Below are 17188 nucleotides of genomic sequence, written 5' to 3'. Positions count from 1 at the left end.
AACAGGCTTCCGTGGCTGCCCGCACTACAGCCATTGTGCGTGTGACTCAGAATCAACCCCTAAGAGAGTAAATTAAGATGGTTAATAAGAAAAAGAGCTAAACTATTTAACTCCTGTAGCAATTTATAATAAATAAATGGACTTTACATGCCACTTTCCATACCTGCAGAAATAGAAAAATGTGCAATGCAAGTATTCATTTTTCCTGAGAATGTATACTAACAGGTATATTTAGTAGACTTTTTTATTTGGCCAGTTATTCCTCAAAACTGCAGATTTATAGTTTGTAGAAATTCAACATTCCTTGAATGTCAATAGATTCACAACATGCCATAAAAATTCAAAAATGATTGCAATTGTCTCCTGGTTGAATTACCACATTTACAAAAGAGGCTCGCATAAAAAAATTCTTTGCTACCTGTGAGAGTTTCATAGTGGTTCTACCAACTTCCACTAAGGAGACGATATCTAAATGTGTTTCTAAATACCTTATTGTATGAAACACAAATATTTCTCAATGACCCTCCGATATATATTTTTGACTTTACAGGTTAATGACTCTGATTTCAGTTATTATATAATTGAAATATATGTTAAAACTATGAAAATATGAGTTTTTCGGATATTATGGCTCAGATGCAAATGTTCATGGTCAATTGTAATGAATGTTTATTTGTTACACTATTGCATTGTCACATGTTGAAGCTTCCATAAAAGAAAGTGTAAAAAATGGTCAACTTGTAAAAAAAGAGAACAATTCCTTTTAGGCGCTAGATGTTGAGAATTTACGTGGTATAAAAATTGTCACAGCTTGTGTCACTCGCTACCATATGGAGGAGTTGACCCTCTAAAGAAATATATTGTATACTTGAGTAGAAGAGAAAAGCTGTGGAGCGCTGACTTTACTTTAATGATAATTGATTAATCCATCTTAAAGAATAAATTTCCTTTTAATAATATATAACACACACAATACTAAAAAAAATCTAAACATACCATAAAATGACCATATAATCAAAATGGAACACTGATATTTCTGCAGTAAACCTTGATAAAAAATACAATTGAAAATCCTCAGTGGTAATTCATAAACTATGATAAACCAGCAAACAGAAAAACAATTTAAGACAGCAGCAGAGAAGTCCGTTGCACAACATCAAGCTTTAGTTTAAAGTTAGTAATATAAGCACATGATTTAGACAGCAACGCAGTTAATAAGCATTGACAGCAGAAGCTGTTAGATGTTAGCTTTTAGTAGTTTAAATGAGCTTTCATGTGATACATTTATAATTAAGGTGCCCATCCACTAGACGATTAAGTTGAGCGATTGAATGATAACGATATCGTTATCGTTCAATCGTTTGCAAATCGTTTGTGAATCGTTCGCAAAAATGTCTAAAACGACCAGTGATGTGTGCTCCCGCTGGTCGTTTAGACATCTATCATCGGGCAAACATGCTGGACTACCTGACGATAACGTCAGGTTGAGCATGTTTGCAGATGATTGATGAGCCTGCACTGAACAACTGCTCATTCAGTGTAGGCACAGCACAGACTGACAAATGACGGCACGATTACGATGTCTTAATCATGCAGTCGTTTTGAGGTCTGCTAGTGGATAGGCACCTTAAGAAATTCCTCTTTTGCTGATCAGAGGCAAATTTACTAAAACGAGAGCTTTTAGAAGTGGAGATGTTGCCCATAAAATCCAATCAGATTCTACTTAACATTTAACTAGCACCTTCCAGAAGAAAAGTAGCTAGATTCTGATTGGTTGCTATGGGCAACATCTCCACGTCTAAAAACCTGCACTTTACTAAATTTACCCCTAAGAGGACTACTTGAGTATACATTTACAAAAAGACTTTAATAAATATTTGATGAAAATAAACATTTTTATTTTTAGTATTTATTTCCATTATATCAATGAAGGAAGTACTTTAATTGTACAGAAAACTATTTGTTTGCCTAACAGAATTTGTTAGGAGAGTTTTCTGAACCCCTATAAATACTCTTTGCCCCAATTCTCATAAATCCTGACTCATAATTTTACAGTTATTACCAAATTTAATTTTATGCCCTTGACACCTGCAAATCAGCAATACTGTTTGAGATGTGCTGGTTAATGGCAACTTGAACCTGCTACAGGGCTGCCTAAACAGAACTTGTGTCTTTTCACAGGTTTTTAAAAGTGTCTTTTCACAGCTTTTTAAACATTTACACCTTATTTACATACCCATATTGAAAACTAGAGAAGTATAATAAAAATGTAGGTCATTATATTAAATATAAAGCTGCATACACATACAACGATTTAGTTAATGAACGATTTTAGTAAACAACTTTCTCCCTTGAAAAAATGAACTAAAATCGTTTACTAAAGTTGTTCATTTACTATGTTCATTTAAATGTAATGAACAGTTTTTTAGAACTACAAACGATTTTTGCATATTCCCTTACTGAAAATCGCTGAGTTGACAAGTCTGACTGAACTACAAACTACAAACGTGAATGCGCATGAACGAAAATCGTTCATCGTTTGACTCAGAAAGTGAACGATTTTTAGAAACGATTATCGTTAAACGATATCGTTTAAAGATAATCGTTCAAAAAATCGTTGTGTGTGTATTTAATGCTAATTCTTACTACTTATTTTTACCATATTTAATTTGGCAGCAGAGACTTCTGTTACTCCAGTACAAATACTTAAATTGGCAGTAGCACTTTTTGTTGTACAGAAATTGGTGTAACAATGTTACCTTTTTAAAACCTCCTTATGGTTATATATGTCAAAATAGTAAGTCAAAGAAAAATGACAGTTTTACATTTCACAGTTGGGGGTATGTAATAGTCATCGTTTCCAAACACAACGCCGTGCACAATACATGAATAGTTTTATGGACTTGTGTCATTGTAGACATTAGCTAACTAGGTAAACATACAAAACAGCTGAGGAGCACCACACAGAAGCCTCTTTTGCAAGCTCTGTGTCCACAGGTGTGCCATTCATTTCCCCAAAATGCATAGATTTTGGGGAACAACATAGAAGGATATACTGGTATTCCTGAAAATTTAGATTTTACTTTGTGCAGTGCTAATTGAAATAAGATTTAGGGTTGGAATGAGGGCACATTTTTAGGTGCCTTACATATCGTGAACAGGGTAGCACAATTATTTGCACTCTGCAAAAGGAATTTTGCACCAACATTGAGCTCATGGAGATTGTGTGTGACATACACAGTTCCTGGATTCATTTACACCTTTCAGTTACATGTCGGCAGAAAAGCATACAGTATATCTATGTACACCCAATGTAAAATAAGGCTTCAAGCACACACAAATGTTGTAGGCAGTGCCTTAATTATCATTGTTAAATGTAAAGTAATAAAATATGGAAAATGAAGCAATATTCTAAGGAGAAAATGTGAAAGTAAAATCTAATGAAGTAGTTCTAAAGTACTTTGAGTTTGGACTTGTGACAATTACACATTTGCACGCTGCATCTCATCAGTTTTCAGAGTAAATATCAGAGAGCCTGATATATGTGTCACTTCATAAGCACTAGGTGGGCCATTTAGACACAACAGTATTAAACTAAGACCAAAAATGTACTGGTCATTTGGGATGATTATTATATAAGGTCCAGTGGCTGCACGAAAACAAAAAAAAAATCTATGTATTTGTCATTAATGCCATTAGCTTTATAACTCTGTAAATATTCAGTCATGGCACACACCCCTGTCTCGACTCGGGTGGTCCATATGTTTGGAGCTATGGAAAAGTCAGAGTACAATGCAGAGGTCAGGGCAGGCATCAGTTCAAAGAGTAGTCCATTCAAGAGTCGGAAAAAACAAACAGCAGGATTTCAACAGACACAACGTTACTGCATCTATCGAGGGCACAGCAGCATGGAGCTTCCTGTTCTATAAAGTGCTGGCAGCCAACCACTAAGTTGCTAGTGAACCAGGCCTTTCTGTACTATTTACTGTAGTGCAAACACATGATCATAGTACATTACCGTACACACCCAGCTGCTCATAGGTGTCTACAGTATATCTCCACTGTTGTCCTTGCTGATGATGATTATGAATATATTGATCATCATGAGAATGGGTATGCATAATTTTGAATTTGAAATTGAATTTGAAATGTTCAATATGTAATTTTAAACTCTGTAATAATTCTATGGGAGAGTTCTAAAAGAACCACAACTGTTATCACGAACCGTAAGTTACAGAAGTATAGCATAGGAAGTCTTCCTAATTGTGCAAGTGTTAGGAGCTGCCATCGCTGCTCATCTTTAATGTGAGTCCCAGCCCTTGTTAGGCGGCTGGGACATTGTGTCTCCCCAGGTCTGTGGGTCCAGGTCCTGTGGTTGCTCGGCAACCAAAATGCTGGGCGGCCATGGGGAATTGTGGTCCTAGTTGTTACTAAGCAGCCAGTATTTACTAAGCAGCTGGGACATTGGGCAGCCGCCATTTAGTAGGCAGGACACCGGCCATACATGCAGCTGCTTCTATTTGTTTTAATTAGGAGCTGGTCTCTCTGCCTTTGTCCTATTGGTGCAGCTCCCTGTTAAAAGGCAGCCAGCCCCACACCTTCTTGGAATTGATAGTTAATACTGCAGTGTATACAGATGGTCCTGTTTCTGACACTTCTGTGTCCTGGAATATTTCCATTACCTGCGTCTCTGTTCAGGCTCTGAGCAATGTTAACTCCAGTAGCCCCTGCTGCATTTACCACCTGCAGGTTACACCAGCCTTAGATCTGCTCAGCAAACATTTTGTTTATATATGATTACCAGGTTGGCTCTGTCCAACCCTGTGTTTTACCTTTTTGTGGCTCCATTTCCATGGTTTACTATTGAAGTCAGTCCTGCCTCAGTAATCCATATCCTCACCTTCCAGCATATCCTGTGATCTTTTGATAATTGTATAAGCCCCTATTGTCCAGAAGTTTAGGACCTGGTGGCATCCTAAGTATCGATGAGTGTATAAAACTCTACGGGAACAATGGGCGGTTGTTATTGGCAGAAGCTCTTCCTTGCATGACTCTAGGGGTCTTACAAATTATTCAGGAGCATCATAACACCAAGTAGCCTAAATTATTGCTTTAGAAATGTCTTCCATGTATGTCGAACCTACATTCTTAATTCATGTTTTTTGTAGAAACGAGGCAGCAAGTACCTTGCCAATCATTGATTCTAGAGTGTACAAAAAAGTCTTCCCAATCACTTTTTCCATCTCCAATAGGAAAAACGAATATATTGTTGTTCAAGCTGGGTAATCAGGGTGTTCAGGGCAATGACCTTTTGCCCTCTGCAACAGGGATGTGCAGTCAGGGTAGGCAGAGCCTCTCCTGTCATACTCCTGAGATTTGATATAAAAATTATTAGAATAATGCAAAGAAGATATTTATAACTTATAAACATCCTTTGTTTATTGTAATCAGTTTTATAGTTAACACTCACAAGCTTTGTAGAGTTCCCTGGGACTGCAGGGAAACAAGAGATGAGGCAGCAACAGCTCAGCTTCACTTCTGTATAGTCAGACACTGCTTGCAGAGCTGTGGGTGGGGCCACATCACGGGCAGTAAACTGCACAGAAAGAGAGCTAATAGAGGCATGCCTCTGAGTATGGGGTGTGTGCATTGAGCACTGATGGACACCTTGGCTGTGTCATGTGAACAGAAAGTGCACTGCAGTGTTTAGAGATTGGAGTTCAGTCAGCAGAAGCAAGAGAAGACACAGTGATGCAGGTAGGAGAATCAATGGACACTGAAGCTTAGTGTAGTGAGGGGATAGTTACAGTGAGTAAGGGGTGAAACAAGCTCCCAGCACTCAGACCCATCTGCATGTGTGTCTCCCGAGCATTGACGTCACCGAACGTCACTGCTCTGCAACCCTGATGAAATCAAGAACTGATCATTCATAATGGCACAGATAAAATATTAAGTATTGGTGAGATTTAGTTGGCAGCCATTGAACATGATATGCTGCTGTTATGCATGCCGAATGAGAAGAGAAATATGGTGAAAATATCAACATACAGTAGGAGAAATAAGAAAGTATATAAAAAGCAAATGACAAAATAACAAGTATTTAATTGTGAGGAAAGTAAAACATATTCCCTCTTGATGGTGCTTAGTGCTGGAGTGGAATATATATATATATATATATATATATATATATATATATATATAGCAATTGCCCAAAATAGTCATCTACCCATAAAGAAGAAAATATCCTGTATACTATTTAGTAATAAAAAATGCTATGCAATAAATTAATTCTTGTGAATAAAGAATACAGGTGAATTCAATATGAATTCAATATTTATTATAAAGTCTTATCAAAAATACTTAAAATATATAAAAAGATATATTAATATAAATAATATTAATCCATTTATTGTCAAAAAACAATAACATTTAAAACACAAAAGAGCTCATAGTTGCAATGCAGTCTTCACAATATGATATTTTAAAGTATACCTGAATCTCTGACATTAAATATACAGTGGGACTAGAAGTTCCTATGCATGTGGTAATACATCTGGATGTTAAATCAAGAGATCTGATCCAGATACACAATGGTAATATATTTAGCTCGATTCAAAACAATTAAGAATTTGGCAGTACACAGTATCTATAGTCCTTCATTCATATTTTAAACTATATAGCACATTGGAATCAGTATGAATGACCGCCGGCGGTTCATATCCTGACGCCAAAAGACCGACAGCAGTGAAAATGATGACAGGGGATTTAGGTAAGTATATCTAACCCTACCCCCCCTAACCCTAACCCTCCCTTAGGGGTGCCTAACCCTAACCTCCCCCCTAGTGCCTAACCTTACCACCCCTAAGTGCCTAAACATAACCCCCCTGTCTCTGCAGCCTGAACCAAGTCTCCAGGGGGTGGGGTGCCTAACCCTAACCCCCCCTTCCCCTAGCCTAGCCCTAACCCTCCCGGGGGGGCCTAACCCTAAGTCTCTCCGGGAGCCCCTACCCTAACCCTGCCCCCCAGCGGCTGTCCGCGCCCACCGCCTGGCTTCCTTCGTTCAGTACTCTGGGTGTTGGGCTCCCAGCGTAGGTATAATGACAGGCGTCGGGATTTTGACGCCTGTCATTAGTACCCTGCCAGGATTTGACAGTTGGGAAGCTGGCATTTCGACCGTCGGCTTCCTGACTGCATCCCAGCACAATAGGTGGTAACTGAAAAATTTAAAACTGTAATTTTGGTACTGCTCCTCTCCTCCCTTTAATTGTCCACCCATAGTTCATCTAGAATGTAAGTCCTTGCAAGTAGGACACTCTCTCCTTCTGTGGTCTGTACGTAATTATGCAAAATTGTAATCTGCAAATTATAATTATATATATTATATATATTTTAATATACAATATACTCGCATAAAAGTAATATAGCCAATTATCATTCAATATATATAACTGCACCCATACCGATAATTTGGTCAGACTAGTCACCAATTTATTTGTGGGTGGTGCACCCTGAAATATATTAACATAGAGCAAGGATGAGATTAGTATTCCAATAACGGGGCACTCAAGCAAACACTGACTAAATAAATACAACTTTTATTTGGATAATAAAAGGGAATTATAAAACCATATAATAATGTAACATGTGAGTGTAATTAGTTATCAGTTAAAGCACAGACACCCTAATGACAGGGTATATTCCCCAGCTTCCTTAATACTGGCACTGAGCTATATGTAAAAAAATATAATTACTGAAGTAATGTGTACACAGGCAGGGAAATGATTGTCCCTTTAGTGAAATGATTGCCTCTTCCTAAAATTCCCTATGGCAGAAAAAACTTTTCACCGCTCATAGGGGTAAATGTACTAAGAAACGTGTCTGTCCGAGTTGAAACACAGCACCACTGAAACATGGCAGACTTTTGACAGCTGAAACACTCAAATTTACCAAGAATCGTATTTTGCTGAATCGTATTATTTGATGGTGTACGTGTTTGTGATTCTCCCAGTGTTCCCTGTGTCTGACAGCAACCAAACACACCTGAACATGCAGCCTGCACATATCAGTGAGATACATGCAGGTTGCAAGTGTGTAAAGTGTAACAAAAAGTGTTAAAAGCAGAAAAAAATGGCATGGGTCCCCCCCCCAAAGCATAACCATCCCCGGGCTCTGTAAGCCAGGCCTAGTTCTGAAAATATGGGGGACAAAATGTGTACGGGTCCCCTGTATTTTATGAACCAGCACTGGGCACTGAGAGTCGGTCCTGGTTTCAAAAATACGGGGATGAAATTGCATGAGGATCCCTGTATTTTTAAAACCAGCACCATGCTCAAACTAGTCGGAGTGTAATGCCACAGCCAGGGGACACTTTCACCGGGACCCCCCGGTCAAATCGTTAACACCCCAAACTAGTCAACCCAGGCCAGGGATCCCAGGTGAGGTGGAGCCTCCCCTATAAAGGGGCCCCCGTCTCCTGAGCACCCCAGCCCTGGGCCGGTGGGTGCAGGGGTAATAGTCATAATCAATGGGTACTATTGTTTTTTACAGTAGGACAACAGGTCTCAGTGTCTGTGCACTTTGGCACTTGTGGAACCCACTGTAAAAAAAAGGTAAAAAAACAACAGGACACACGCAGTGCAAACTATACGTTTATTTCACCAAAACACACACATACTATACTCCCCTTGTCCCTGGTGATCGGTCCTCTTCTCCAGTAGAATTCCACGATTATCCCTTAAAAAAAAATACTCACCTACCTCCTGGTGCAGGTCAATCCTCTTTTCCAGTAGAGTCCGGGCCATACAAAAACAACAAACCCACTTACGCGAACCATTTCGGAAATTGAAGAGATATATGTGTTTCCACATACATCTCTTCCCCAGCAAATGACGGAAACCTTGTGGGTAATGCCACTTTCTGGGCCACCAGCCAATCAGAGGACGCTCTAGAGTAAGCATCCACTGATTGGCTGTGGGCGGGCTGGCTGTCAGTCAACAGTCAAGTCGCCCACAGCCAATCAGTGGCCGCTTACTCTAGAGCGGCCTCTGATTGGTTGGCTGGTGGCCCGGCAAGTGACGTTACCCACAATGTTTTTGTAATTTTCCAGGGAAAAGATGTATGTGGAAACTCATATATCTCTTCAATGTCCGAACTGGTTCGCGTAAGTCGGTTTGTAGTTTTTGTATGGCCAGGACTCTATTGGAGAAGAGGACCGACCTGTGCCAGGAGGTAGGTTTTGTTTTTTTAAGGATAATCGTGGATTTCTACTTGAGAGAGGGATTGATCACCAGGGACAAGGTGAGTATAGTATTTGTGTGTTTGGGTGTAAAAAACGTATACTTTGCACGGTGTGTGTCCTGTCATTTCTTTTACTATTTTTCTTACAGTGGGGGTACCGGTGCCTGCCGCCTGCTGGCACTTGTAGTTCCACAAGTGCCAAAGGGCAGGCGTGCTGGGACTTGTAACCCTACTGTAAAAAACAATAGTACCCATTAAATATTATGACTATTACCCCTGCACCCACAAGCCAGGGGTGCAGGGATGAGCTCTGGGCTTCAGCTCAGGCCTGGGGTGCTTACAAGAGGGGGGACCCCTTTATTTGGGGGGGTCCCCACCTGGGATCCCCAGCCTAGGCAGACTAGTTTGGGCTGTTAATGCTTTGGCTGGGGACCCGGTGAAAGGGTCCCCCGGCTGTGGTATTACACTCCGACTAGTTTGAGCATGGTGATGATTTTAAAAATACTGGGAACCTCACGCAATATGTTCCCAGTATTTTTAAAACCAGGACCATTTACAGAGCCCAGTGCTGGTTTATAAAATATGGGGGACCCCTACACATTTTCTCCCCCACATTTTTAGAACCAGGTCTACTCACAGAGCCTGGGGCTGGCTATGCTTTGGGTGGGGGCACCACATCATCTTTAAAAAAAAATTTAACCCTTTCTTTATTTATTTACAGGCAGAAATATACACGGATCACACTGATCTGTGTATGTTTCTGCTAAACACGCAGCTCAGGAGGTAGTCTATTTAAAACTTCTATTTTGGATTGGGTTTGCTAAAATTACACCCGTGACTATAATGACGATTCTTGGTAAACTCCTGTGTTGTATTCCTGTCTATGTAATGTACCTGCGAGTTTGGTCAATGGTGTATTTATTTCTGTTTGCATTTTCACCTGTGTTTTGCAGAGTTTTTTCATGATTTCTCACTCGAGTTTGCCTTTAATAAATTTGCGAGTTGTAAAAAATGGCCAAACACACCCGTGATTAACATTTCGACTAGACACGATTCTCAGTAAATTTACCCTATACAGTAATCATAAAATTTCAACCAGTCATGTACACTTAGTTGCTACTACACCATACTTTTGTGCAGTGGAAACAGCACAATTACCTAACAAATCATATTTTTTGAAGGAGTTTACAATTGTAACAGTATATACTGATGCAATGATGTCATTCCATGCAATCATTAGGTTGTCTGTTTTTTAACTGATAACTAATTACACTCACATGTTACATAATACTATACTTTTCTGTATGTGCTGTAATTCTGTACTTGCCACCATGTAATTTGTCAAAATAAATAAACCTTATCATTATAACCCAATCACAATTGGAACTGCCAGATCACAGAGAATTTTTATTACATTATAAAAAGAAATAAACTTCTCTGCAAGTACGAATGGAGGGTGCAAATGGTGGGTCTCGTTCATAAATGTATATGAACGAGACTCATCTCCATGAGCTCTGTACTGCTGCTGTAATCATGTCCTTTTCCAGTGACAGTTAGGATTGCACTCTTGTGCAGAGAAGATGTGTGACAACAACAAAGTACATTTTGCACTGTGCTTTAGCAGTTATGCACAATTGAGAATATATATCCTAATATATATATATATATATATAGATATATAGATATATATAATTATATATATATATGTGTGTGTGCGTTTTGATGTTAGAATTCTGTCTATATACTTTATAGTAAAGAAAAAAAAGTGGTTTGAAAAGGTAACAGTGCTACTGCCCATAATGTGAATACATTGGACTAATGGGAGTCTCTGCTGCTAATGGAAAAGGAGAAAAAAGTTAGAATTGATATTAGAAAAAAACTCACAAAAAATGTTCAGTACCAAGGAGAAGACTGTGCATCAAAGTATTACCCATTAGAGCAGCGTGTAAAGTCACACTAACACTGAACTATACATTGGATAATGTTGTCAAAAAGTTTCAAATTAGAAATAAACTAACAACTGTGGATTTACCTATAATGTCTGTATGATTAATGGCTGACATATATAGTAACTTCCATTACAGTAAGTAAATGAAGTAATAATTATTACAATAAGTAAATGATCGTGTCTTTCATTTGCTGCTATAACCCAGTTTATGAAATAAGATCACTTTAATTTTAATTTAGAGATGATTATTATATTTTATTTGACAATGCATATTTTACAGCCTTATGCAATATGCACATACTTTATAGCAGTCCACACTCCCCTACTTTCGACCTCATATTCTTCAATAAAATCTGCCACGTGTTGGCCACTGATACAAGGGGATTCCAAAAAGAACTCTCCTAGGACATGGCACATTGACATTGTGTGGATATGTGTAGTCCGCACTCGGTCAAAAAAAAATATTTTTTTAAATAATATAATAAAAACATGGCACACCCCATGTTAGCAAATAGTATGATTCTGAAATATGATGTACTGTAGTACTATAAATGAGGGAGCTTTTCAATTTGTACTTCACTGTTGCAAAAAAACAAACACTGAAGTACTAAAATTAAAATAAATATTCTTACCATGTTGAATATCTTTCATGTCTAAATGAAGACTGGACATTAATATTCCCACAGCTTGTGATCTTTTATTGCTTAATAGCTTGACAACCTGTTGGGAATAAATTACATTATAGTGAAGTATTATATAGACCCGCCAAATACCTAACTAACTGCACAGGCATCAACTTCCAACTACACTCATTTTTTTTTTTGCTTTTATTTTTAAAAATGGAACCTCATCTTTTATCTTCGTTAGTCAGGACTGGGACAAAGCATGGAAGCACCTGCCTTGGGGGGCTATAAGAGAGGGAATCACATTTGATGAAAAAATATTTTTATATTTTCCAACTGTTTGCTAATTATGGGTGAGGAGATTATCCCCCTGCAGCTCTTATTCAATGTCACATCACTAATGCTAGGTACACACTATATGATATGTCGTTCAGTCAGCCGACGAACGACATACCGCTTAATGAATCAGCGGGTGTGTACAGACGATATGTCTGAGAACTTCGCCGATCACATACATATCGTGTCGGCCCTGCATCGGCACATCTGGCTGTGTGTATGGGCCACCTGCTGACCGTCCTACACTTGCTGCTGGGACCCGCCAACACTGACATGTCAACTAGGTGGGCAAATTAAATGTCGCTCAGTTGTGATGTCAGCGCAGCCACATTGAGCAGGAGATTGGTAAGTTTGTATTGGCTTACCAATCAGCCGCTCGGTCTGCAGATCCCTGGGTTGGAGGACAATTCGCCTTGGAGTGTACCCAGCATTAGACATGAAGCTACACAATGCCAGGTTTTAATTGGTCACTTCCTGTAGTTTTGTGCCCTCACATCACTTGGCATGTGACACTGAATGCAGTAGAAGGAAATGGGGCCGTGATTATTACTCAACATATTTCTGTTAAATGGGCTTAAATATTGCCACTGGATATACTATTGACCATACTATTACCAACACATAACTTTTTATGGGGTCTATGTACTAAGCCTTGGAGAGAGATAAAGTGGACGGAGATAATATTACTACTAGTGATATTACTGAGCATATTATTGCTTTTGGACACATTGACCTCTAAATATTGGTAGGCATGTTAATAAGTCTTGGATTATTACTGGCATGTTATTACTGCTGCACATACACTACCATTCAAAAGTTTGGGGTCAACCAGACAATTTCGTGTTTTACATGAAAACTGACTTTTATTTATCAAATGAGTTGCAAAATTAATAGAATATATAGTCAAGACATTGGCAAGGTTATAAATAATGATTTTTATTTTAAATAATAATTTTGTCCTTCAAACTTTGCTTTCATCAAAGAATGCTCCTTTTGCAGCAATTACAGCATTGCAGACCTTTGGCATTCTAGCTGTTAATTTGCTGAGGTAATCTGAAGAAATTTCACCCCACGCTTCCTGAAGCACCTCCTACAAGTTATATTGGCTTGATGGGCACTTCTTGCGTACCATACGGTCAAGCTGCTCCCACAACAGCTCAATGGGGTTGTGATCTGGTGAATGCGCTGGCCACTCCATTACAGACAAAATACCAGCTGACTGCTTCTTCCCTAAATAGTTCTTGCATAATTTGGATGTGTGCTTTGGGTCATTGTCCTGTTGGATGAGGAAATTGACTCCAATCAAGTGCTGTCCACAGGGTATGGGATGTCGTTGCAAAATGGAGTGATAGCCTTCCTTATTCAAAATCCCTTTTACCTTGTACAAATCTCCCACTTTTCCAGCACCAAAGCAGCCCCAGGCCATCACATTACCTCCACCATGCTTGACAGATGGCGTCCAGCATCTATTCACTTATTCTGCGTCTCACAAATGTTCTTCTGTGTGAACCAAACACCTCAAACTTCGATTCGTCTGTCCATAACACTTTTTTCCAATCTTCCTTTGTCCAATGTCTGTGTTCTTTTGCCCATATTAATCTTTTCTTTTTATTGGCCAGTCTCAGATATGGCTTTTCCTTTGCCACTCTGCCTAGAAGGCCAGCATCCCAGAGTCGTCTCTTCACTGTAGACGTTGACACAGGCATTTTGCAGTTACCATTTAATGAAGCTGCCAGTTGAGGACTTGTGAGGCGTCTATTTCTCAAACTAGAGACTCTAATGTACTTGTCTTCTTGCACAGTTGTGCACCGAGGCCTCCCACTTCTCTTTCTACTCTGGTTAGAGCCTATTTATGCTGTTCTCTGAAGGGAGTAGTACACACCATTGTAGTAAATGTTCAGTTTCTTGTCAATTTCTCACATGGAATAGCCCTCATTTCTAAAAACAAGAATAGACTGTCGAGTTTCACATGAAAGTTCTCTTTTTATGGCCATTTGGAGAGTATAATCGAACCCACAAATGTGATGATCCAGATACTCAACTAGCTCAAAGGAAGGCCAGTTTTATAGCTTATCTAATGAGCAAACCCATTTTCAGCTGTGCTAACATAATTGCACAAGGGTTTTCTAATCATCCATTAGTCTTCTAACGCGCTTAGCAAACACAATGTACCATTAGAACACTGAAATGATGGTTGCTGGAAATGGGCCTCTATACACCTATGTAGATATTCCTTTAAAAAACAGATGTTTGCAGCTAGTATAGTCATTTATCATAGTAACAATGTATAGAGTGTATTTCTGGTTAATTTAATGTTATCTTCATTGAAAAACACAGTGCTTTTCTTTAAAAAATAAGATCATTTCTAAGTGACCCCAAACTTTTGAATGGTAGTCTATTTATCACAATATTACTACTGTTAGGCACAAGATAATAATTTCCTATTTTGTCACTGATGAACAGTTAAACACAGATATTGGGCCTGATTATCGGGAATCCGTGAGTGCGCAGGACCCATTCTGTGAGTGTGATTGACAGGCAGAAGCATTTAAGGGGCGCTTTGAGGGCGGGGTTGCCCGGTGTTCCCGGAAACGGGGGCATGTCCACGGACTGCGTCAACCGGTGCAGTGTCCTGGGCTTGCAAGCCGGCCAGCCTGAGTAGGCTTACTCAGCTGACAGGCGGCCTGGCGCCGTCCACCATCGCAACCATCAACCACTGATAGTCACGATGGTGATCCCAACCTGTGACCACTATCGCAGTGCTGGGATCGCAAATGCAGCAGGGTGTGTCATACACCTCCTGCAACATTTGCATAATAGCATGGACATAATTGTAAAGCTGCCTGCGTGCATACATCACATATCTATAGCCTGCATGCAGCTTTGCAATTGCGATCCTTGCTGAATCAACCCCTTGAACCCATTTGTGAAACAAACTGTAATGTTTCGATTAAATTAGGAGTGAGCAGGCGAGAGCTGTTGGGACAGCGTGGAAACCTCATGTTGTCCCCATCTCACACAGGACTAGCAGATTTTTGTACACAGCCTTATGGGGCTGCAACCAAAAATCCATGAGTCCGGGGATACTGTTATTGTTATATATGAATTAACCCCTAAATGTATATCAAACAGATATTAAATGCAATGGGGTTTATACGCATTATGTTTTAACCTGTAACCACCAATGTGTACATTGCTTAAAAGTATTTGTAGTCTGTTTTTCAGCAGTATAATACAAAGGGGTATATTTACTAAGCAGCGGCTTTCAAAAGCCACCACCTGTTGGTGGTTCTGGCCATAGGATTTAAAAGGGAAATAATATTATGGCAAAACAGTCCTGGTTTTAAATTTTTTTAAAAGCCACTGATTAATAATATACCCTAAAAAGTACATTACAACATTGTATTTTAAATTAAATGATAAATAATAAAAAAACACTTACTTGTTTAGACTTTGTCTTGGTTATTGTATCAGAAATAGGTTTCTTTTTTTCCTTAACTGCAGTTTTAGAAAACAGACTTTCCAGCTCATTAACATCTACTTTAAGCTCACATACTGCTTCCCAAACTAGACGGCTGCAGCCATCTCTACGATTAAACACAAAATAGATTTAGGACGAAACAGTTTCTCAGCATGGAACACCGACATTTGTAAAACAATGTACCTACAATAGTGCTGTAAGAATTTACCGGTTAAAAGAACCCGTTTTGAAAAACTGTAGTAAAATTTATTTATGAGCTATACCTTCATAATAGTTGCAAAATCTCATGTTTTCACTGGTAGCCGATTCTGAGGTATGATGTAGATAGACACCTCCTACCTCCCACCTAATGGCCTTACTTATGTGACAATAAATTCCCAGAACAGTGTGTAACACACTAACACAGCTGTGGGACTGACTTATAGAGATAACTTGCCCCAGCATTTAATATAGTTGTCATTCACAACCAATAACAAAATAAAAAATAATAAAACAGGCATTATATACTTGCTCTTTGTGATTGTAACTCATAAGGTAAACATTCCTGGTATGGCTTTCCACTAGGTTAAATAACTTATGCTGGACACACTTAACAGATATATCTGCAGATTCGTACACACTGAACAACCATCATCTGTGTTCAGTGTGTAGGAGGTGGCGGGTCCTGCTGGCCAGGGGGCGGGGCAGGGTGTGTCCGTCCCCCTCGCCTGCGGCTGCCGCTGTATGTGTACGGGTGGTCTGCAGACCATCGTGTACACTTGCCGATGGACAATTATGTCTGCAGACATCTGTCCATCGGCTGTGCAGCACAGCCAATGCCATGAGCCTGTGAACGACGTCGTTCACAGACATATCGCGGGTACACACTGGCCGACGGGCAGCAGATATATTGGCCGAATAATTGATCGGCCAATGTATCTGTCAGTGTGTACCCAGCTTTATACAGTGTAGGAATTTAGATAAACAGAATGCTTTACAAGAGGGGCTTATTTTTTAAACTGTTTAAAAAAGAGCAATATTAAAAAATACACCCTTAGGGCCTGATTCATCACAGATCGCAACTGCAACAGTGTACGCATATCGGTTGGTGGTGCATACTGTGCATGCATATGTACCGCAGTGTGTGTGCGCAAGATAGCATTGCGATCACTCTGCGATCACTCACGCAGAAAGAAAGCCAGCGCAGAGTGAGTGATGGGAGGTCAGCATTTGGGAGTGGTCAGAGAAACGCAGGCGTGCCGACCCGTTTGAATGCTGTTGTATGGGCGTGCATAAATTAGCCACTGCACCGACATACGCAGCTTGAGTATTCACTGCGTACAACGAGGTTAGCAATTTCTGAGTAAGGTCAGACCTGCTGTAATTCTGCATGAGGGGCCGATGTTACTGGATGTTCTCAATGTATACATAGAACTGCAAGGCATTATGGTTATGAGACAGCAGTAGTGGGCGTCTCTATGCTGGCCGTCTCTATGCTGGCCGTGTGATGGTTTTGCAATTGCATTCATTAGCATATTTTCACAGCAGACCTCCGTGCGTAATCACAGCTGCGATCGCAATAGC

The 17188-nt window shown here is 39.6% G+C and overlaps 1 protein-coding gene across 2 annotated transcripts in view; it reads right to left on the bottom strand.

Moving 5' to 3' along the window:
• Window positions 1-17188, bottom strand: part of FMN2 (formin 2) — a 414500-nt gene that overhangs the window by 229122 nt on the left and 168190 nt on the right. For both annotated transcript variants that reach the window (XR_015880159.1, XM_088481581.1), the window contains exons 6-7: window positions 15587-15731; window positions 11818-11905 (exon numbers count right to left, since the gene is read on the bottom strand). Coding sequence is in view for 1 of the 2 variants with exons in the window: in XM_088481581.1 (XP_088337707.1) it covers window positions 11818-11905; window positions 15587-15731 (233 nt within the window). In the remaining variant the exon portion in view is untranslated. The remainder of the gene's footprint in view (window positions 1-11817; window positions 11906-15586; window positions 15732-17188) is intronic.

Source organism: Taudactylus pleione, unplaced genomic scaffold, assembly GCF_031769625.1.
Source record: "Taudactylus pleione unplaced genomic scaffold, aTauple2 ptg000275l, whole genome shotgun sequence".
Lineage (NCBI taxonomy): Eukaryota > Metazoa > Chordata > Amphibia > Anura > Myobatrachidae > Taudactylus > Taudactylus pleione.
This window is presented reverse-complemented; position numbering and strand designations above follow the sequence as displayed.